Below are 22,360 nucleotides of genomic sequence, written 5' to 3'. Positions count from 1 at the left end.
GAAATAAAATCTTTAAACTGATGCTTTTAGGAGAAACTAGTGTTTTTTTTCACTAGTTTCTGAGTAAAAAATAGAACCAAAGTTTAGCTTCATGGTTTCTGCTGCACAGGAAACTTTGTGAAAGCGCAACCAGCCAATCAAATCTCTGAATAAACCTGACCAATCCCAGTCTGTGGATCAGTCAGTCAGGGAGTTTCTTGTGTTTGGATCAAGTTTTAGTTTGAACCCGGAATAAAAGAAAATCTGAAGAAGGTTCTGGAAACCCGTCGGCTGAGTGAGGAATTCCTGCGTTTTCTCCAGAGCAACCGGTCACAGAGCGTCTGTGTTCATTCAGTCTGCAGGATCTCATTGTGAAGCCGTGACCTTCAGTAATCCAACAACAACAAAAAGGAGCGTCACAGTCAGGCATGGCGGGTCGGTGCCGCGGTGGGCGTGCAGCTGTTCAGCGCTCCTCTCAGACCCCAGTCATCCCCGCCTTCCAGACGAAACGCAACCAAACGGCAACCCGACGTTCTGGAACCGGCACAGAGAAAGTTCTGAAAGTTTAATCTGAAATCACCCCAAAAAATGTTTATCTTTATTTTCATTCTTTTTATTGAATTCACAGAGAAACATAGTAAAATTGAAGTTCCCTGAATCTGTGATTGTGGAGAAAATATTCAACCAAAAATAGAAAAACGTGAAGAAAATGTTGAAAAGAACGGTTCTTCATGTCTGTGTTAGCAGAGAAATAACAAATGTTAACATTCAAGAAGAAAAATCACATTTTATTGAAACAAAATGTAAAAAAATGGTCAGCAAAAACATGCTGTGAAATAAACAGCCATAATTCAGAATAACTGAATTTAGCCTCATTTTAGCAAAGTATAATTAGTTTCCATGTCGTACAGTACTGAGAACAGGACGGACAGAAATCCTGAACAAATATTAGTAAAAAAGGAAAATATGAAACTGGAAAACGGTAAGAATATTTATCTACAAACATTTACAAAGAAATTCTTCTAAAATCTGTAATTTTCTAACAAAAGTGACATAATTGTCTGCTCTACAGAACCTCCTGAAAATACTATTACATAAAATTATTTCTTGGGTTTTATTTTGTCCGCAATTCCAGAATAAATAAAAGGATATCAGAGAAAAGTTTTTATTATTTTTCATTCTTCTGGATCAAAGAAAAAGATGGAAAAAAACCTCAGAGGAAATGTGTCCTCAAAGTAGCTCAGCTCTTTTACTACATGACAGATTTTTACTGTTTGAAAATGTTAAAATAAAACCCAAGAATTCATCAAAAAGGATCTTTTTTTTTTCTTTTTTATTAAAAAGGGTTGTGTGGAGCAGTTCCAAGCAGTCAGTATCTACCCTGCTGTGGTTAACAGTTTGGGCCTCAGTCACCATGGCTACATTCACACAGCAGGCGAGCAAAACCAAAGGACAATTCAGTTTTGCCCAAATCCAACTGTTTCACTGAACGACCCAATTCTGATCTTTTCTGCCCCAATAAAATCAACCGGAGCTGCTTTCATATGTGGACCTGAATCTTATCCAATAGTTTTCAAAGGTTCTGCAGTCCGAACGGTCATGTCGCATTTTATACGACATGCGTCATAATTCTGCAGTAGAAGAAGCCAGGTTTCAAATCTGGATGTAAACGACGTCTGAAAATGATAATAATGAAGTGATGAAATCAGTCTGAGTCAGTGAACGCATCACATCCAAACCCCAGAATATAGACAAAGATGTGCACACAACTGTAATGGAAACACAGCTACCTTTAGCCATGTGGAATGAATTCTGCATGTAAGACGCTGATTATTCATAACTACTTCACACAACCTCAATGTAGAAAACACAAACTATCCCTTTAAATGATCGTTTTGTGTTCTGGGCTCAGCAGGGCGTCCCGATGGCGGCAGCAGAGTCTTTCACTGCCTCACAAACAGCCTTTTCTGCCGCCACGCTCTTCATCGCCTCCTCTTTGCCAGAGGGGGCGAGGGAGGAAGGCGAGGGTGAGGAGGGTGAGGAGAGGGTGGGGGCGGTGGAGGCCGAGGATGATGAAGAGGAGGAGTCAGGGAGGCACTCTTCGCAGCAGCAGCAGCAGCAGTCCATGAAGGCCTGGCCCAGAGAGCGGCAGAGGCACAGCAGCAGAACCGGCGTCGCCGAGCAGCGAACGAACAGCAGGAACTGTTCGACCAGAGCCAGCGCCGGCAGAACCAGAACCGGGGCAGACACGTAGGCCAGGGTGATGCTGCACACGCTCTGAGGCAGGTTACAGGTGACGTACAGGGCGGTGAGCGCCATCACGGCGGTACGCAGCCTCTGCTCCCTCACTTGCTGCTTCTTCTTCCCCGAGGAGGAAGACAAGGAGGAAGAGGAGGAAGAGCACCTGCTGGTCACCTTCTCAGTGCCGGGTTTCTGCGGCTCCCGCTGGGCCAGAACCCGCCTGGTCACCAGGTCGCAGGCCAGAGTGAAGAGCAGCGGCAGGCACAGGTAGCAGCCGAAGATCCACCACATGCGGGCCTGGTGGTAGGTCAGAACCAGCGCGTAGACGCTCTCCGGGAGCTCCGCCCACGGCTCGCGGATGCAGGCGTCCACCTTTACCCTGTCTGCCCTTAGAGAGGCCAGGAGGGAGGCCGCTGGCTGGTGCTGCGGCAGGTCAGAGGTCAGCGCCGGCAGGCTGACGGTCTGCTGGACGAGCTGCCACAGCAGCAGCTCTGGAGCCCCCAGCACCATGGAGCCAACCCAGATCACACCCACCTTGGACAGGATGGAGCGGCACGGCTCCACCTTCGGCGTCTGGTGGGGGGAAGGCGAGGTGGCGGCGTGGAAACGATCGATGCTCAGAGCGCAGAGGCTGAAGGTCGCCACGCCCAGAGAGGTCACCTGACAGAGGAGACAGAACCAGACCAGAGTTTAAAACGTCTCTCTGGCTGCAATAAGACAGATTTCAGAACAAAACGGCTGAAGATCCGATTGCCTCTCAGCTGCACAGAAAATTTTCTCCAAAGTCATGTTCATTAAAATTTATTTCCAAAATTCCCTTAAAGGGGCAGTATAATGTAAAATCAACCTTTTGTTTAGATTTACATCATGTTATAATGTTATTCCCTCATCAAAAAGTGATTGATTCTGGATTGATTCTTTCATGCATCTTTAAGAAATCCTTTAATCTCCATGGCAACCATTCAGCTGTCCACAGCGCCTGGTTGGACCTAGCCCCACCTGTGAGATGCAGCTCCTCCCCGCCTCCTCTGTGCCTCAGCTCCTTCAGACTAGCCAGCAGCAATTAGCAAACACCTGGTGGAACTGCGAATCTGCTGGGCTCATTATCTGAACCATTTCTTAGTTCAGTCCTTCTAAGAACGGTTGTAAATGAGAGAGAAGCATTATTGTGATGATGTGCTGAAGGCATTGTGTCGGAAAGAGTAGGAGCTTCTTAAAGAGACAGAAGCCCAAATTCAAGATCTCAAATGACGAAGTCAAATTAGTTTTAAGTCATATTTGATATAATTAGCATTTTTCTAACAACTGAAGGTAACATAGTTACTTGATTATGTTACAAAATGGAACTATGTGCCTGGAAAAATACATACAATCTTTTATTTTTGCATCAACTGAACAGATAAACTCTATCTCAGTCTTATTCCTAACATTAACTTAAATAATCATCCATATCAAGACCAGCAACAACTCCAGCTAGAGAAGCAACTTCCATATTGATCCAGAGCAGAGGGAGCATCACCATGAACCGACGCCTTCTGCTCTGCAGACTGACTGTCCATGGAGACTCGTCTGAGCAGAAGGTTGAAGATTTTGACCAAAAGAAACAGACTTCTCCTCCCTCACAGAGCTTAGTGAGATGAAACAGTTAAGACCCAGCTGAGGGTAATTACTGCTGAGATGTAATTAGCATGAGAAAAGCTGAACTAACAGCAGATGGGGGCCGCTGGCAGCCTGACCCGCTTAAACGCTCCTCAGCAAAAAGAGCAATTAAAGAAAACGGTCATTAATTAGCAGGAACCAGATTCCCTTGTTTGCACGAAAAGAGGTGAAGACGCAGAGCCTTGATGAGGCCGGAGGGCCGACCTCGTTACGGCCCGCTGCAGACGACATGCTCCTACAAATGAGGAGAAGCTCCAGTTCAGGAACCTGGGAGCCCACCTGGAGCACTGCAGAGACGGGAAACTAAAATAAACTCAACCAGCTGGTTGACTGTATTGGACAATTTAACTTTTGACTTTGTACTTGTTCCTTATTGCACTTGATATTTAATCACTAGGTAAAATAGAACAGGGTTGTCTGTTGGATATCAATAAAGTGGTGTAACTTGAAGCAACTCGGTATGTGAAGGTCATGATAAGAGGTGGGAAAGGGAAACAGGGCAGGTGGTTTCAAAGGAGAATATATGTTTTGTATGTGAGAAGCTCTGAAAAATACTGTTGATATGACAATGTTCTCCTTGTTATAACAAGATTTAATAAAACTCTAAAAGGAAAGTGACTCAGTTCTCATCGCCTTATTTAACAGAAAATTCCATAAAGTTGATGTTGTTGCCTGGATCCAGCGAATGGAAAGACAAGAGGACAGGAGCCAAGGGACTGATCACGCTGATCCTCAGTCTCCAAACTATACAGCCTTGAAAGATGGGAGTATTTGGACCCTCTTACCTGCTGCCTGAATTCACAAACTTCATAGAGGAGGAGCCAAAGTGTTTGGGTATAATGTGGGATGGGTGATGGCCAAAGTTGGGACTATGGCGTCTGATCCTTGGCAACAGAAGCTGGTTCTCGGGATGTGGAATGTCACCTCTCTGGTGGGGAAGGATCCTGAATTGGTGTGTGAGTTTGAGAGGTTCCAGCTAGAAATAGTTTGACTCACCTCAACACACAACCCTGGAACCTGTCTCCTCCAGAAGAGTCGGACACACTTTTTTTTGCAGTTGATATGGTCCTATTGCCTTCATCCGGTTGTGATCTACATCTTTTGCTGGAGTGGTTCACAGCTGAGTGTGAAGCAACTGGGAGGAGAATCAGTGCTTCCAAATTTGAGACTATGGTCTAGAGAAAAGGCTAGAGTGCCGTCTCTGGGTCTGGGAAGAGGTTCTGCACCAAGTGGAGAAGTTTAAGTATCTCTAGGTCTGGTTCATAACTGAGGTAGAAATGGACTGAGATCGACTGATGGGTTGGTGCAGCATCTGTAGTGAAGTGGGTGGAGTATCAATCGGTCGTCGTGAAGAGACAGCTGAGACCTAATTTGTCAGGGAGACTTTCTGTGTCTGAGACTTTTCTTCTAACTCCAAGGAATGGCTGCACCATTGTGACCTCAGATTCTCTCCAGGTGAACTGTCAAGACATCAGGTGACATTTGCGACTAAAGTGGAAACACTCTTGTTCCGTGAAACCAAGAGTTGTGTTTAAATCTGTGATTCTGCTCCAAAACAACTAAAACATGGAATTAAGTTCTACCTGACGGTCCTTCCTGACCCAGTAATCCGGGTCACAAACTTTAAATATTTTTATTTTAGCTTGAAGACGTCAGAATCTGAGTCTCTGTCTTCACTCAGACCCAGCTGTGGATCTTCTGCTCTGCACCTGCAGACAAACAGCTCAGATTTGTTTCTGTTTGTTTCTGAGATCCGACAAACAAGAGTTGCTTCATGCTTCACAAACAGAACCAAAGAGGCCAAACGGGTCACAACAGCCCGCTCTGTTCAGAGGGAAGCCGTCTGGAGCCAGGGACAAAGAGCCATTCATCAGTTTGCTTCACAGTTGGTCCAACATGAGGAGTAAAAACAGTTCAGATGGAGAACTGGGTCTGAACTGAATGTGTTCACCGGCTGGACTCTGAGATCAGGAGATGAACTCTGAGTTTTCCATTAACATTAAATAATTACGATAAAATCCTTTAAAAAGCAACAGCAACAGCACCAGCCAATTATGTAATAAACCATAAGACAATCCGTTCGTCATCTATGCCTTCTTATCCCCAAGTTAGAAAAAATTATACTTACAGTTTTGCCCCAAATGATCCAAAACAAATGGTGCAAAACAAATTCACATACCTCAGTCAGAAAAAAAATAACTAGTGAATATTTGTTGTTGGTTCAATTTTGTCAAACACTGAAAGTCACCTGCCATATCAGAGGTAGTTAACTGTGGAATTAATAAACTCACTTTTTCTCACTTTTAGTGAACATTGTTTAACATTATGAAGGTCAGTGAAGAAGATAGAAAATGTTGATTAATACAATAATTGAAACCAGAGTTCATATATTTGCATTATTCTGCTGTGTTTGGCTGTTTGCCATGTGGCTTCAGGAATTGTAGATATGATTTATGGTCATTGTTAATAATTTCTGTGAATTGTTTAGAATTGTTCTTTAAGTGCTTATTCTGTTTGTCTTACTCTAGTTTATGTGCCTTATGTGTTAGTTTGGGTTAAACCATCCAGTAGAGTAACTATAACACAGAGAGGTAGTCTACATGAACCCCTGTGGGTTTCACTCCTTTGGAGTTTTCAAACATATAGTCTTAAAAATGCCGTCTAATGGTGGATTCCTGAGATACTGTTTGTTTCTCCATGTAGCTGCACGGTGCTCTACGCTACAATATGGTAGCAGTTATCTGTGATGCTGTTTTTTATTGGTAATAAATGTTTGTTCCACAAAACGAAAGTGGTGTAATTTTAATTTACTTAACTGTGTGGAAATTGTTGACATCTTTTCAAGCTAAGACTACTACTGCTACAGCAAAGAAAACCAGTTAAGTGAAGAACACACAAACTCAAATCAATTGAGTTGCAAACTGAGGAACCTTTTTGGAAAAAATACTTTTTAGGAGTAGTTTTACTGCGGCATTGTTTAATTTATCTTGAGTAACATTTCAGAATATTTTCTCCGTAAGTAGCTTCACTGAACAAACATCCTTTAACCAAATATGCTTTAGAAACAGACACACTGCATTTGAATTGGTGCTTTGGATAATCTGATCAGTGACCTACATGTGCTTTAACCAACTAATATCTTTTTACATTTTTCTTTCTTCATAATTGGTTTTATTTAAATGACCAGAATTATGACATCATTTTTCGATTATTCTGTTACTTAATAATATTTGTTGCGGTTTGGAATTTTATTTCTAAACTAAATAAAATTAAAGGTGGAGTTGTATTATTATTGAATTAAACGGAGTTTTTCACCCGGATACAACCTGCGGAACACCTGCGCACTTCCACTCTCTCACCTCCAGGTAGGGCACGAGCCGACAGGACAGGTCTCCTAGCAACCGCTTCAAGGTGAGCTCGTGAAAGATGACCACGGGCAGGCAGAAGAAGAGCACGAGGAAGTCCCAGAAGGCCAGTCCCGCGAGGATGCAGTTCCACGCGCTCTTCAGGTAGAAGCTGTGCCACACGATGCACATGAGCGCGAGGTTCCCCACGAGACCCGCCGCGAACAGCACGAGCGCGAGCAGCAGCACCGCGTACGCCCAGTAGGAGGCATCCGTGACCGGGAGCAGCGGATTCAGGAGCCCCACGGAGGAGTTGGCCCGCGGGGCGGAGGAGTGGCGGTGCGTCCGCGGCGTGGTGAAGAAGCCACTCGGGTCGTCGTGTCTGTGGGGAGGACTGTTCTGGGAAACGGGTTCTCTTTTCCTGAGACTCCCATCTTTGGCTCCTCGAGTGACCCGCTTCAGGCTGAAAGTTTCCGTCCGGTTCGGCCCGGTCCTCTCCTCTGTCCCCGCAGCCAAACCCGCAGCATCCTCCGCCTGGAAGTCGGCAGCTGTGAGGACATGACGGAGGTCCGCGCTGCGCAGAAAGAGCAGAAAAACGCAGCAGAGAAGCCTCATGGTTCCGCCGAGCCGCTGCTGTCCCTCATCTGCTGAGACTAAAGCAGGAGACAAAAGTCCATGAAACTGTGCGGGAGACGGTCCAACCTCCCTGTGGTCCTGATGGAGAAGTTTCAGAGTCCAACCAAGTTCAGCATCCAAGTTTACAAAAACAGCACAGAGGATCCGGTCAGACTTTTCAAATTAAAGGCACAGATTTAAAACAATTTCAGAATTACGGAGGACAGTGAGGGAACAAAATGGAAATTTAAATGCTAAAAACTATTGATTAATTTTAAATAGACGTGTTATTTATTAAAAGCAGGTTACTCTGAATAAATTACGCCAATAAGAGGTCCATTCATTCCAGAGACACGGATTCATTTAGAACAATATCAATAAAAACACAAATGAAATTATAAAATGTATTTAATTTCGTGCAGGACATATGAATACTTAGAGGAACATTTAATCAATACTACATATTTCTATTGTTGATATCACAGATTCATTTATGTTAGATTTCACCACAGAATAATTTCTTTAGTGTATAATTTGCTTGCTGTTTTGTCCTTAAGGGGGCGTTATTCCACCAACAAGCTGCTTCACCATGCATGTCTGTGCTCATGGCTACATTTTGTGCATGCATGTTTTCAGGAGCAAAAACTGAGACAAAACTTCAACTTATCATTTCTAGATAATCGTTGACATTATCTATATCTATATATCTATATCGTTGATATTTCATTTGCCTTACAAATTTATTTCTATGTAGATTCATCTTACTACATCTTCCAGGGATTAGATGCCAGGAGCCTTTTTTGTATTAAAATATTGAGATGAAATCTCCGGTTTACATGTTGTATTGAATGAGAGAATAATCTAAATTAAGTGTCATGAGACAATCATCCTTCTGAAAAAAGTTATTTCAGATTACAGTGTGACATTGTCTTTAAACGCCAAACTGTCCATAAATCAATACCTAATTTCTTAATCAGTTAATCTGTTTGATGGGATTCTGACAGTTTTGACTGCAAAAGATGGACGTTGCAACCCTGTGACAAGTCGAACACGTCACTCAGACATGCAGTGAAAAGCTGCCACAGCAGCCGGACTGCAGACTGGAGATGAGATAAAATCAGAGAACACAAAGAACTGACACTTCTTTAGATATTTTTACAGAGGAAGTGTCGCCAATTCGGCTCAGAAAGAAAACCAGTAACGATGGGAAACTGGTGGACTTCAGTTAAACAAAATGTTTTGTTGACGATGTTTATATTCTGTTTTTCCTTAAGTGGCTTAGAGAAATCAGAGTAATTAAACTTTTTGTGTAATTGATTAAAGGCGGACAGATTAGGCAAAGTATAGAAAACCCTATAAATAGAATACGATTTGTATAAAAATGCATCTTTAAAATAATTTTAATTTAATCTAAATAATAAAACTTTTTTTTAAAGCTTAAAAATTTGCCATTTTTGATATTTAAAGTTTTTCCATAACACTGACATTGGGTTATTTTGCTAATAAACATTTCCTTTTTCTCTAGGTTTCTAAACTGGCAGCACTTTTAAGCAAATGTTAGGAACTTGTTAGATAAGATTAATTGATCATTTCTGTGATATACAGAAAATAGCTAATTGTGATACTTTTGCAGAACAGAATAATGACCATATTGATTACATTTAACCAACATTTTGACATTATTCAACAAATAAGACATTTTCCCCAGGTTATCAGTGAAATAATCTGCCAGTGGAACTAGAAATCCCTTTTATATACAAATGTTAAGGAATTATTGACTAACAAGTGATTGCTTTGGTTCATTTGTCATTTAGATATGCATCTACATGTATATACATATACTGGTTATATACTGTACATACATGGTAAAACAATATACAGTATATGCATTTTTAAAATGGTAAAAGCTTTATGATTTTACATTTTGAGGCTCTATGAAAGCTCACCAAAAAAAGCACATAGTTCGAGATTATCGCCACGTCTCCCAAACTCAACGTTTACACTCGCTTGTGAAAATGGCTGCAAATAGATGCACTATTGTCTTTGAAAAGCAGAAGTGGAGCCTCCTACACAACCAACAAGAATGCAGCAAGTGGTTATGGGACGGTACGTGAACAACAAAACACTTGTCTTTTCCAGCAGCCATTGAGCGGCACATACAGTGGTAAAGCCAGCTGACCAAACATGCTGGAGCTCCACTGGGGTTGCTAGGTAACAGGCTGGATTTTGCTGGTGTTGCTAGGTAACATGTTGAGGGGCAGTGCCTGCTGATTTGTGAAGTTATAGTCCGAAGATTTTTGAAGCGCCTCATTTAACTGAAATTTGGTTCTTAGAAGCAGCTGAGACCCAAATGGAAGAACAAAGATGTGCACAATGTGTATTTTTCATATGGGTCCCCTTTAAGGGACTGGATGGTGTTAAAAGCTCCTAAAAGCTCAGAAAATTAATCCTGATTCCCGACTTTCTGCTTCTCTTGTCTAGATGCAAATCATCTGGCTTGAGACCAATTTTGTCTCGATAAGCAATCTGCCAGTCATCCATGACTTCATTACTGCAGCAGCGGAAACGAAATCTAAGAAAAACTCTGATTTTACCATGATTTTGGTAGTGTACTGCATCTTTTGTCTTTATATATAAAGTTGGTTCTGATGAATTCAAAAACAAAACATAAAAAAGAGCTTTTTTGTTCTAGAGATACAGATCAAATAGTTAACTTCAGATATGTTGCCACACTTGCTGTACAGTTGCCTAAACACCTTGGTTGTGTTGTAACTCGGGTTTTTAGCCCTGGAGCTTCCACCCAGGCTGAGATCATTTCACTGGAACCCATAAAACCACTGATGACATTCTGACCCACAAGTGAGACACTGATTACCATCAGTGGAAACAAAACATTTGTTATCTCTATAGATTCCTTTACAGAAGACACCCAAATGTCACAACCAAGAACTACAGTTAAAACGTCTTTCACATCATATCATGTCGTTTTTTTGATGTTTCTTCTAACAGCATACAGTCTTGTTTTCCATTAAATCCAACAAATATCATGTGCAGTTGATCCAATTGCTCCACTTTGATCCAAAACATTTATAAACTTATCAGTTCAACATAAACTGCAAAGAATTTTTGACCAATAAAAGGTTTTCTACCATAGTGATCCCTAAAACCGCTTCTTTCTTTTTATCTGTTCCTGAGAGGAGATCTGTCACGTTCCTTAAATCAAGATGAAGTTTAAAAAACTATAGAAGTATATATTTTTTATTATTAAATTACAGTCTTAGATCCCTTATTAAAATTTTTTTATATAAATTGCTCTTTTGTCACATTTAAAAAATTGGAAAAATATTGTTGAATATTTTTAAAAATTGCTGAAACATAAATTACCTTTAAGCTTAAAAAAATTTTCACATTTGAAAACTACAGTATGTAGTACAATTACAAAATTTATGTTGAAAGTGTTTTGCAACTTTGAGTCACACCCTTACAGAAATCTTCATCACTTGTAAAATCTGTTACTCATGAAAGAATGCACTTTCTTTGGAATTAAAAATGTTGTTCCCAGCATAGATTCCTCCCATTCGGGAAATATTGGGTGTGACGACAGCCTAGAAAAGCAGCCAGTGGAGAGTCGGCTCCCAGTTCAGCTCCAGACTGAAAGCCTTCAACCGTTTCATCGTCTCAAGAGGAAAAGCTGAGCAGGGAGACAACGATGTTCTACTGCAACGACTTCAGCAGCTCAGACGGCTTCAGCGACACCAACGGCTTCCGCTGGTCCAATGGGTTCAGTACCATTAATGGGTCCAGAACCATTAATGGGTCCAGAACCATTAATGGGTCCAGAACCATTAATGGGGGCAGCACCATTAATGGGGGCAGCACCATTAATGGGTGCAGCACCATTAATAGGTGCAGCGTCATTAATGGGTGCAGCTTGCCCAAAAACCGGTTCAAAAATCATCGATATTCAGGTACAGTATAAAACACATCAATGTTTATAGAAATTAGGCTGTTATTATTGCATTCAGTTAAGTGAAAAGCTTTAATAAGTTTTAGACTGAGGCTCAAACTATATATTAGCTATCAATCAAACTATCAGTGAAACTGGCATATTCTGCCCATTTAAATTTTTTTAAATTAATAAATGCAGTAAAAAGATGCAAATAAACAAGTAAGAACAAGAATTCCTTTTTTATGTAAGAAAATAAACATTTTATTGCCTAAAAGGCAATAACAACATTCCTTGAGGGAACTGTATCTGTCTGTAATCTGCAAAATATGCAATTCTATTATTCCTGTGAAGGAAATTGTTTTCTTGCAGCATCAGGTTGAAAATAAATTTCTTATGAAATACTTTCATAAAAGTTTACATCAGATTTTTACACTTGATGATCCTTTTTAATCAGTGAAATTACATCTTTTTTACATTTCCATTTTCCTTCAGCTTTTCAGGAAGTGGACCTTCACTGTGAGACCAACAACAAGGCCCACCACACCAGCTCAATCTCAGTGAACCAGCTGATTGTGAGGAGAGGCCAGCCGTTCAGCATAACCCTTCAAATGACAAAACCTTTCAACCCTGACATTGATCAACTCACCATGAAAGTTGTGACTGGTTTGTTTTTTTATTGTTTATTTGAAATGGGTTTTTTTTTTTTTTTTACCAATTCTCTGTTTAAAATAAATAATTTATTTGACTGTTAAGTTGTCAAAGGTGTTGCTCACCTTTGACAACTTAACACTAGAAAAGAAAATATTCTCACATATTAGCGTTAAGAAGTACAACGTTAATAGTTTTTTATTTTGCAGGGAAACATCCATCTCAGGAGCAAGGAACAATGTCATCCTTTGGTTTTCCAGACAAAGTGAAAAGTTCTTCATGTGCTAAAGCAGTCTGGAGAGCAGAGCTTCAGAAAAACAGACTTCCTGAAACAGGAGCGCTGGCTCTAACGATAACGCCGCCCGCTGACGCTCCGGTAGGGGAGTACAAACTTTCTGCAGGACTTAAAGCCGAAGAAAATGAGTTAGCACAACTCTTTGTGCTCTTCAACCCTTGGTGTTCTGGTAGGACATTTTCTGTTTATTAATCAAAAAATGCCAAAGTGATTGCTCATTTTCTTTTATGTGTTGTTTCCTATCAAAATGGTGGACAATTTTTACGTATTTTAATCATTGATAAGACACTGGCTGCGCATAGCAACCACACAGGACCCCACTTCATGTTCCTTCATGTTTATGGAAGCTTGATCTATATAATTTTCTCTTTGTGTAGATGACTGGGTGTTTCTGCCTAACGAGGCAGAGAGACAAGAATACGTTATGAACCAACATGGAATAATCTACACAGGTTCTGATCAATACATTAATGGACTTTCCTGGGACTTTGGACAGGTAGAAGACACCGAAAATAGAAACATGAGGAATACTTGATGCACTATTACTTTGAAAAAACACCAAAACTGTTTGTTTTCTCTTAAAAAAAGAAAAGTGTGTGTCCTAGAATAAATTTTATATTAGTTTAATACACTCAAGAATTTGAATTGGTGCAAATACTTTCATTTTTACTTTCAATTTTGATGCATAAGATGCTGTTTATGAATATTTTTTCTTTTCTTTCAGTTTGAAGAGGACATGGTGAAGATATGCCTGAAGTTACTCGACCTCAGCAGGAAACACAAGCGGGACCCGGCTGACGACGTTTCTGCTCGCTGTAATCCCATCTATGTCAGCCGTGTCATTACCAATATGGTAGGAACTGCTTTATATATTCCATATTAAATTTTGTGTAAATTAAGAAAACATTCACTTTTGTTTATAGATAGATTTTAGCCACAATATATTGGTGAATGTGGGATTACTGTCAGGCTTCATATGATTTATTTACATTCCTTTTGTTATCAGAACTCCAGAACTATATAATGTGATTTTGTTAGATGCACATTTTATTCTTTGTTTGGAATTTTCTTTTAAATAAAATTAATATGTGGTTATTGTTTTACATATCTTCATGCACTATCTAAATCCAAATGGTTGCACATGTTTTATAATAGACATATTAGCAAAAATAATCAGCTAATCATAACTGTTTTCATCATGAGTGATTTATATTCTGGGGAAATAACAGAATATAATTTAATATCACTGCATTATAAGTTCTAACACCCAAATTTTACAAAAATGGCCCTGGGTGACAACACGTACTTTGTTTCTTGAATGCACTTCCAACTTAATTATATGTTGATTATTTCTTGCAAAAATATGGACAAAAACAATAACTTAACATCTCATACAACTTAACGGAATCTGATGCTACAAGTTAAAAAAGTGATGAAAAAGTCATCACCCTGAATATTTGGCAAACAAAAAGCATCTGCACCACGACCCCCGGTGTGTTTTTAAACTTTTAAATTAATGGGAAGGTCTAAAAGTTACCAAAGTGATCTAAACAATTTCAAATATAAAATTTAATTACAGATTTTGGTTCTAAGAAAAAGTAAATCGACAGAACTCAACATAATGGACACATTTAATGTAGTGTTTGTTTATGATCAAAAAAATTAAAATAAAATCTGTGTTTTGCCATTTAGAATAATAAAATAACTAAAAACTTCTAAACTAATTAAGTTGGAAACACATAAATGAGCTCCGCCTTGTCAAAATATTAACTTTGCTCTTTATTTTTTATTTTTCCCTTCAGGTTAACAAAGAAGAAATCAACGATGGCGTCCTGCGGGGAAACTGGTCAGGTGATTTTAAATATGGCTTCCCACCAACCCACTGGAGCGGCAGCTACGCCATCCTGAAGCAGTGGTACGCCTCCTTCTGCAAAGCTGTCAACTACGGGCAGTGCTGGGTGTTCGCCGGCGTCATGTGTTCAGGTGAGGTCATCCAGATCTTCCTTTAAAACGTTTAACACTCAGTGTTTTTACTGTTCAAACAGAAAAGTAGTGGTAAGCTAATTACTTTGTTCTTGGGTATGTATGCACATGTTTTCACTTGTTCTACTGGTTTTCTTTGTGTTTTTAAAAACCTGTTTGAAATAAAAATCTGGTTTTAAAGTTGTGTTCAAGACACAGCAGGGATGTGATGTTGGTGGACGATGTTTCTCATTTCCCAGCATCATGATGAGCAAAAACAGACATTTTAACAAATGTATGGCTATTATGAGTTATTTTTTATTTTATGTTTTCAAGAGAAGCATATTTGGCCTTTTCTTTCTTCCTTCTGCCTTTACCACATGATATGTTAAATATCAAGCAAACAGATGAATGTTTAATTTGTCAGGTAACAGATTTTATTTTAGGTTTACAAAGATGATGATGTTAAAGTGCTGAAATAAGCTGTAAGGAGAACTATTACTCTAAAGAGTTTATGTGATAATTAACCCAAATTGTGCTTTATTTGGTTCCAGTGATGCGCCTGTTGGGAATCCCCTGCCGTGTTGTCACTAACTTCGAGTCCGCTCACGACTCCGATGCAAACTTGACCATCGACACCTACTACGGAGAATCTGGTGTCAGACCGAAACCGTCCAATGACAGCGTCTGGTAAAATACACTAATTTCTCCTTCTGAGATGCACATTATCCTTAGATTTAATCTTCAAAGTACAGGAATCAAAAGACACTGTGATTAACCGTCAGAAATATTAATTTCACAGTTTCAGTTTTGCTGACTTGTGCAATGACAATAGATTCATTCTTTCACTCATTGCACCATCAGAAATATTAATTTCTGCAGTAAAATGTAAAACAGCTTAAAATTATTCATTTGCAACAGTTATTGTAGGTGCAAGTAAAGTATTGATAAAACCAACCAAGAGCCATATTTAGTGTATTCATCAACGTTTGTGTCTAGTCACGCATGTCTGCCTTGTATTTTTGAGGAATCTAAAGAACGATGTTATTTAACAGGAGTTGGAGAGAAGATGGAGGCGTTTCAAACCAGCAGGACACTAATGCATTTTCCTGTTGGGTTTTATTCAAAGGAACTTCCACGTGTGGGTAGAGGGGTGGATGAGACGACCGGACCTGGCAGAAGATGGCCGATATGACGGCTGGCAGGTTCTGGATGGAACGCCGCAGGAAAAGAGTGAAGGTACCGAACCGTGGTTTTTAAACCTGGAGTTGTATTTCCAGAATTTATTTGATTTTTATTTATCTCAATCTATCTCTATTTAAAGTAAAGCTTAAAGTAAAAGTGCTGTTAAAATTGATAAAAATCAGACGCAGAAGGAAAAATAAAGAAAAACGAATAAAAAGTAACATTTCACCACTCATGACTATTCTGGAAATGTCAAATATTGTCACCACACTGTTAGAAAAATATGAAATATTTGAGCAGCAGAGTTCAGGATTTTACTACACAGTGTGTTTTTTATTCTTTATTTTTCCAGTGCCTCTGATGGCCATAACACCCGGTGGTCACAGAATGTGGTGTAACACCGGAATGTTAAACTGTCATTTGTCATGCAGGTGTGTTCTGCTGTGGTCCGGCTCCAGTAGCGGCCATCTTGAACGGGGACGTTGACCTGAGATATGATGTGCCATTTGTCTTCGCTGAGGTCAACGCTGACCGTGTTACCTGGCTGGTCAGTAGGCAGAGCATTTACATGATCAGACCCACATTTAGGGATAAAAATTAAAAAGAAAAGGAGAAGCATGTATTTATGTAACTGGATTGAACTTATAGACATGTTGCATTGTTTAAATCTGAAAATTGCGCATAAGGCTGGAGGGCAAAAAGACATTAAGAAACCTGGAGATGTAAGTATTATTAATTTAGCCCGATGCGGCGCAGCAAAGGGAAAAATAATGACGATAAACTGTTGAACTGCTCGTATTCTTCTATTTTCTTGCTCTTTGTGTCAGTTTTGTTACTTGCTCATTGCTTGTTGCCACAGCAACTGGCTGAGAACAACACTACAAATGTATCAGAATTCAACACCAAAAAAAACAAACACTCAGACATTTTCAACACAACAAACAGTCCGTACAGATTTATATTTTCCGGCTTGATTTTAATTTTTGGAATAAGTGATTGCTGTGGTAGATTAGCTAATCTGTCACTTTAGCAAATTTAAACACCTGCTCAGCTGATGATCTGTCAGAGTTGGTGTGTATCACCTTTTATTTTTTCAACCGAAACACCAAATTTCACAGCACATCTACATGTTGCGGTTGTCAAAGTCAAGCTAGCATAGCTGACCTACTTCCCTCTCTCTCTCCCACTTTTTTAAGTAAAACATTTTCCTGACTTTATCTAGTTGTCACATCGTTGACAATTAGTAGTAAAGCACCGCATCCTTTTTTGTTTTATATATCACTCGTACATTTAGGATTTACTGCGTTATGTTGACAACTTGTTGACAAAAAACATTTCTTGCCCTCCAGCAGGGAGCAGGGGGTCAAGATCTTGATGTCACTTTGCAATGTGTCTGTACAGTAGTCTTCATCCTGTCATGAAACTCTACTGTTACATTTCTACAAGACACATTTACAGAAACACATTTATCTGACATCAAACTGCTGACCTTCAAGAAGACTTGTGTTTTACACGGATGTTTTCCTGTGATTCCAGATCAAAAGAGATGGATCCAAGGTGCAGATGAAGTCTGACACCAGGAGTGTTGGACAGCACATCTCCACGAAGGCTGTTGGCTCCAACCACCGGATGGACATCACGAGTGCCTACAAACACACAGAAGGTGAGCAGACAGACACACCAGGCACAATCCTTTCACTGCATTACTGTGGAGCTTTTTATTCGCCATGTTGTTTTAGTTCACCAACAGCTGCATTTAAGCATTTGCGCAGGACCCCCACACCACCAGGGGGCCTCCAAGAGCACCAAGCTAGCATGATAACAAAATATATGTAAATATTTAAAATGCCATTGAATGATACAAACTAAATGCTGTTACACTTGGAGAAACTGGGCAAAAACTACCTCTCCGAATGCACTTCCTTCTTTTTGTGAATCAATTTGTTCAACATGTTATTTTACATTTTTCCAGCACCAATAGACTCTCATTATTTCTCTGGATTTGACTTTAAAGTTCCTCATATTTGAGTTCTAGTTGTTTTTTCATTTTAAGTGCATTTATCAGAGGTTTTCATTACTTAGTCTGTGCTCAAAATGTTTGTCAAGCTTAATACAAGTTGTGAAAAGTATTTCTGCCAAGGATCCTCTTACTCACAAACATACTTGTTGAGCAGCCATTTTGGAAAATGGTGTGGTAGTGTAGAAGTATATATATATATATACTGTATATAGCAACATCATAATTTTGATTCATAAGTACAAAAACTCAGAACAAAATACTAATTATACTGCAGTTTCAACTGTGCAGACGTGAGTAAATATACTTTATTCAAAGACGATGAACTAGAATACTTTCTTTTGTTGGTAAATGTTAAATAATATGACTCCATTGTGTTTGCTCTCTGATTACAGGATCGGTGCGAGAAAGGGACATTTTCAAATACGCTCTGACCAAACTGGACAGTGATTCAAGAATTGCAGTGTGTCCAATGGCTGTCAAACCTGAACCACTGGTCATAAACAACACCACAAACACAGAGAATGGCCACCCAACTCCGCAGCTGGTTGTTAAATTTAAAGAGGTATGTCATTAGCCTCTGTTAGTGTGTTTATTGTTCAGTGTTTCAGTTCCGGTTTCAATTAAATCTGACTTTGGTTCACCATGCAGTTGCAGCAATGTACATTAATAAAATTACAATCTATTTTACAAAGATGTAAAGAAAAGTCTAAACATATTATTTTATATTCCACAATATACTACAGAAAGTTTATTTTTTGTCCAATGTGGTCATATGACTCCCACAGAAGGTTATGGAGCTAAATTGGGGCCATAAAATTTGTTCAAAAGAAAAATAAATTGAAACTGGAAAATAAAAAATCTTAAATTTGAAAAGTATTTTTGAACATATTTTTCAGTTTCACAGGTTTTTTCTTCAGTTTCAAACCTTTTTTATTCCAGTTTCAAAAATAATTTTTCAGTTTCAAACCTTCCCCCCCCCAGTTTTAAACTTTTTTTTTTTTAAGTTTCAAATATTTTTTTCTTTTGAACAAACTTTATGGCCCTAATTTAGCTCCGTAGTGTCACTTAAGGTTGTTTTCACCAGCAACATCTGATAAGAATCATCTGGTATAAAATGTGGATCAAAACTAAAATAAATGGGAAAAACATCAGAAAACAATGAAATGGACAAATTGTGATGTCTGGGTAACAAATGGGATGAATTTACAAACTGACTGTTTTTTTCTGAGAAGTAAAACCCAGAATAAACAATAAGCACATGTTCTTGATCTGAATTCTTACTTTGAATTTAACCAATGCAGGAGTCCGCGCCAGTGAAGGGTCAGGATGTGAAGATAAATCTGGTGCTGAGAAGTGAAGGCAGCGCTGCCAGGACGCTGTCTGTCAACATCAACGTCCAGGCCATGACGTACACCGGCCAACCCAAAGGAAACATCCAGAATGAGGTCGTCCAGAAACAACTACTTCCTGAGAAAGGTGATTTAGTCCACTGTGATGAAGCTCTAATAGAAATTGGTCAGGTAATAAGTCCGGCTCGTTCGGGGAGGATTGAATACAAAGTCTGATTCTGACGTGGGCTAAAAAATGTAGGGCTACAAACCTCAGTCTGGGTTCGGTTGAAGTGAACTACGTTGTGGTTCAAGTTCTAGCAGACCGGAGACCACTTCAGAAGCAGGAAGTGGGCTACAGCGCAGGGCATTGTGGGTAAATACATCCAAAACAAATGTGCTAGCCTAGCGCTAGCAGGAGAAATGGCTTCTGGTGTTTTACGAAAAATGAAAGAGAAACCCTAGAGTCACTGAAGTCAGACGCTACTCCGTTTTTGTTTTCATATTGTACTCAGGTTTTTGTGTTGCTTCCTTCAGTTGTTCTTGGTGTAGCGCCCCCACAGGTGAGGAGGGGAATAAGTTTTTTAATTAGTTTGGATTGTTGGACGCAGCGCAGTGTGGAATCAAACCGCAACAGCTGAAAATGTAACAAATGTCGCAACTTTGGTCTCTAATCGAACCAAGTTTACGTAACTATCAGGTGTGAAAACACCCTGAAGTCTGTGGAAATCTTTAAATTTGATTTTTTATCGTTTTGTGTCCTTCAGACCTGACCTTCCCCATTCAGATCCCGTACCTCTCCTACAGTAAATACATGGTGGACTGCCAGACCATGAACATTTCAGCCATGATCACTGACCTCCAGAACGATGAGATCTACCTGGCAGCGGACCGTATTGTGCTGAAAGACCCTCCCATCGCCATCACTGTGAGATTCTGTTGCTTTTTAAACTCTAGCTACAAATAGAGGGTAATTTGAGTAATATTTTGTAAAAAAAAAAACTTACCTTCAGGAATACTTTTGCTGCTCTGTACTTCTTACTTTTACTTGAGTCATTTTAGTATGAAGTATTTCTATGCTTACTTGAGTAAAATTTTTGGATTTTCTGCCCACTGAATGAAAATCAAACATGTTTTAACCCAGAATTAACACACGTCTGCCTAAAAGTTTTAAAACTTTTTAACTACTTTATTTTATTTACTTCCTTCTATTGTATAAAAACATTTTCTGTTTTTTGTTTCAGGTGTCTGAAGAAGCCAGAGTGAATCAGATATTGAGTATCTTAGTGACTTTCATAAATCCAATCAGCGAGACGCTGACAGGTTGCACTCTGACTCTCTCTGGAACTGGACTTATTGATTGGGAGCAAACATTCAAGTATGTGTGTTCTTGTTTACCTGCAGGACAGGTGTTGAAAAGTGGACAAGCTTTAAGGAGAAACCTGACTCTTGTGTTTTTGTGTCCCCTACAGGCTTGAAGATCTGATGCCAAACAAGACAATGTGTGTCAAATTAAGCGTTGTTCCCTACAAGAGCGGGGAGAGGACTCTACTGGCTGACTTTGACTGTGCCGCTTTCAGAGACATCAAGACCAGCTGCATCATTAATGTCAGACCTTAAACTACAGAAAGAAAAATGTTTTTGAAGTAGAGAGACCATTGAAATCGGAGAATTTTGTTTGAATAAATTGTTGTTTTAGGTTTTTTCTTTATTTTTAAATTTAAAACTTGGATTTCTAAGGGGAACAATGAAAAACTTGTAGTAATCCGACACTCAGGTGCTGGGAATTTAATTTTAATCATGACTTTCTGCTGTATTATTGTTTTAAACTTATAACAGTCATAAGAAAACAGGTCCTGCTTTGACTGTTGTTTTTCTCCAGACCAATTTATTCCTAAGCCAGTCGATATTTTTCATGACTTAAGGCTTAAAGTTTGCACAAATCTGGCTTTTTTTTACTGTTATAGTTTAGTCTTACTTTAAAATTCAACTTTAATGTGTGTTAATCACGCCACGCCTCTTAACCTTTTGTCACTTGGAATTGCTTCATCTGTTCACACATTTTCACCCCTGCTTGGTTTGGTTCAGTTTATTTTTGGGTCTTGAGTTTGTAAAGTTTGACTTTATCAAATACGACTTCAGACCTCAGAATTTGCTTTGGGAATAAAACTGACAAAGATCGTAAAACTGTTTCTGCACCTTTTAAAATCAATTACAAAACCTCAAAGGTGTTTTTAGTTAACTCCACACCTTTACTGATTGCTGGTAGAAGTTAAAACCATTTAAATTTTTCCCTCAATGTGTAATTAATCTGTCTTATATGTGGGGTTCACTTTTTATAATAAATAACATACAGTATTGAGCGTTTGTAATGCAAAGATAAGTTTAAAAAACATGGATTATAAAAGTATTTTTAAAAAATGTCAAGAATCCTTAAACTTGCCATTAATTTACCCCGTATTGATAATTAGTCTGTAGATAAAGTTTATGGATTTTTGGGGGGTTTTCAGCATGTTTCTTAATTTTTAAAATCTTAATAAATATTAACAATAAGAAAAGAAATCTCATTTTCTGTACAGTTATTACCTCAGTGGGCAGACGCCAGATTTCTTCAGATAAAAACAATTCTGTTGACAGTTTTTTCAGCAAAGAGATTGATCGAGTTGTGAACACTGAAAATAGTTATCATTTTCTTTCTTTTTTTAACTTTCTGTGGGGTCATAAAAGTAAAATAAAAAGTCATAAAACAGAAATCTGTAAATCTGTACAGATTCAGTGCTTCTCAGTGAAGATCAAAGCAGTGACAACTCCCATCAGCTCAAAAAATAAAAAATGTTCTGACTCAGCGGGAGAGTAACCCTTAAGACAGACGTCAGTGTCGTCTTGCGTGGCGTGATTTCAGACATTTTAATGAGGCTGCAACACGCATCTCTCTGGGTGTCACAGGTTTATGAAAACCGCCTGTCCATCGCTCAGTTTGCAGATGTTTGTCTGCTGGAACAAATTTTAAGTGTTTTTTTAATGTAAGAGGGAAAGTTTCACTTGACTAAATTCAGCGATCTGAACTCAGGTACGGTCTTTAAATCTTATCATTTATCTTTTTTTTCTGTTCTAGTGACACTACAGCTGCTTTAG

At 39.2% G+C, this 22,360-nt stretch overlaps 2 protein-coding genes across 2 annotated transcripts; one reads left to right on the top strand and one right to left on the bottom strand.

The window, feature by feature from the left end:
- Nucleotides 1-570: 570 nt before the first annotated feature.
- LOC116711080 (G-protein coupled receptor 37-like 1) lies at nt 571-8,503 on the bottom strand. The gene is made up of 2 exons (XM_032550455.1): nt 7,239-8,503; nt 571-2,880 (listed from the first exon to the last, which is right to left on the bottom strand). Exons 1-2 carry the CDS (start codon nt 7,836-7,838, stop codon nt 1,888-1,890), a joined length of 1,593 nt encoding a protein of 530 aa, XP_032406346.1. The 5' UTR covers nt 7,839-8,503; the 3' UTR covers nt 571-1,887.
- Nucleotides 8,504-11,195: 2,692 nt separating this feature from the next.
- Nucleotides 11,196-22,294, top strand: LOC116710937 (protein-glutamine gamma-glutamyltransferase E-like). The gene is made up of 15 exons (XM_032550243.1): nt 11,196-11,806; nt 12,280-12,450; nt 12,645-12,899; nt 13,108-13,226; nt 13,455-13,583; nt 14,533-14,713; nt 15,247-15,382; nt 15,822-15,931; nt 16,309-16,424; nt 17,414-17,540; nt 18,290-18,459; nt 19,199-19,373; nt 19,993-20,153; nt 20,470-20,603; nt 20,698-22,294. The coding sequence occupies exons 1-15, from the start codon at nt 11,548-11,550 to the stop codon at nt 20,843-20,845; spliced, it is 2,391 nt and encodes a 796-aa protein (XP_032406134.1). The 5' UTR covers nt 11,196-11,547; the 3' UTR covers nt 20,846-22,294.
- Nucleotides 22,295-22,360: the final 66 nt, after the last annotated feature.

The sequence above is a fragment of the Xiphophorus hellerii genome, chromosome 20 (genome assembly GCF_003331165.1).
Source record: "Xiphophorus hellerii strain 12219 chromosome 20, Xiphophorus_hellerii-4.1, whole genome shotgun sequence".
Classification (NCBI taxonomy): Eukaryota; Metazoa; Chordata; class Actinopteri; order Cyprinodontiformes; family Poeciliidae; genus Xiphophorus; species Xiphophorus hellerii.
This window is presented reverse-complemented; position numbering and strand designations above follow the sequence as displayed.

Bases quoted from the DNA above. Each gene is read 5' to 3' on its own strand.
- LOC116711080 (XM_032550455.1), bottom strand. From the start codon at position 7,838: ATGAGGCTTCTCTGCTGCGTTTTTCTGCTCTTTCTGCGCAGCGCGGAC. The intron at 2,881-7,238 runs GTGAGAGAGTGG...CTCCTCTGTCAG, and splicing joins GGCTCGTGCCCTACCTGGAG to GTGACCTCTCTGGGCGTGGC.
- LOC116710937 (XM_032550243.1), top strand. From the start codon at position 11,548: ATGTTCTACTGCAACGACTTCAGCAGCTCAGACGGCTTCAGCGACACC. The intron at 15,383-15,821 runs GTAAAATACACT...TTTTATTCAAAG, and splicing joins CCGTCCAATGACAGCGTCTG to GAACTTCCACGTGTGGGTAG. The intron at 19,374-19,992 runs GTGATTTAGTCC...TGTGTCCTTCAG, and splicing joins ACAACTACTTCCTGAGAAAG to ACCTGACCTTCCCCATTCAG.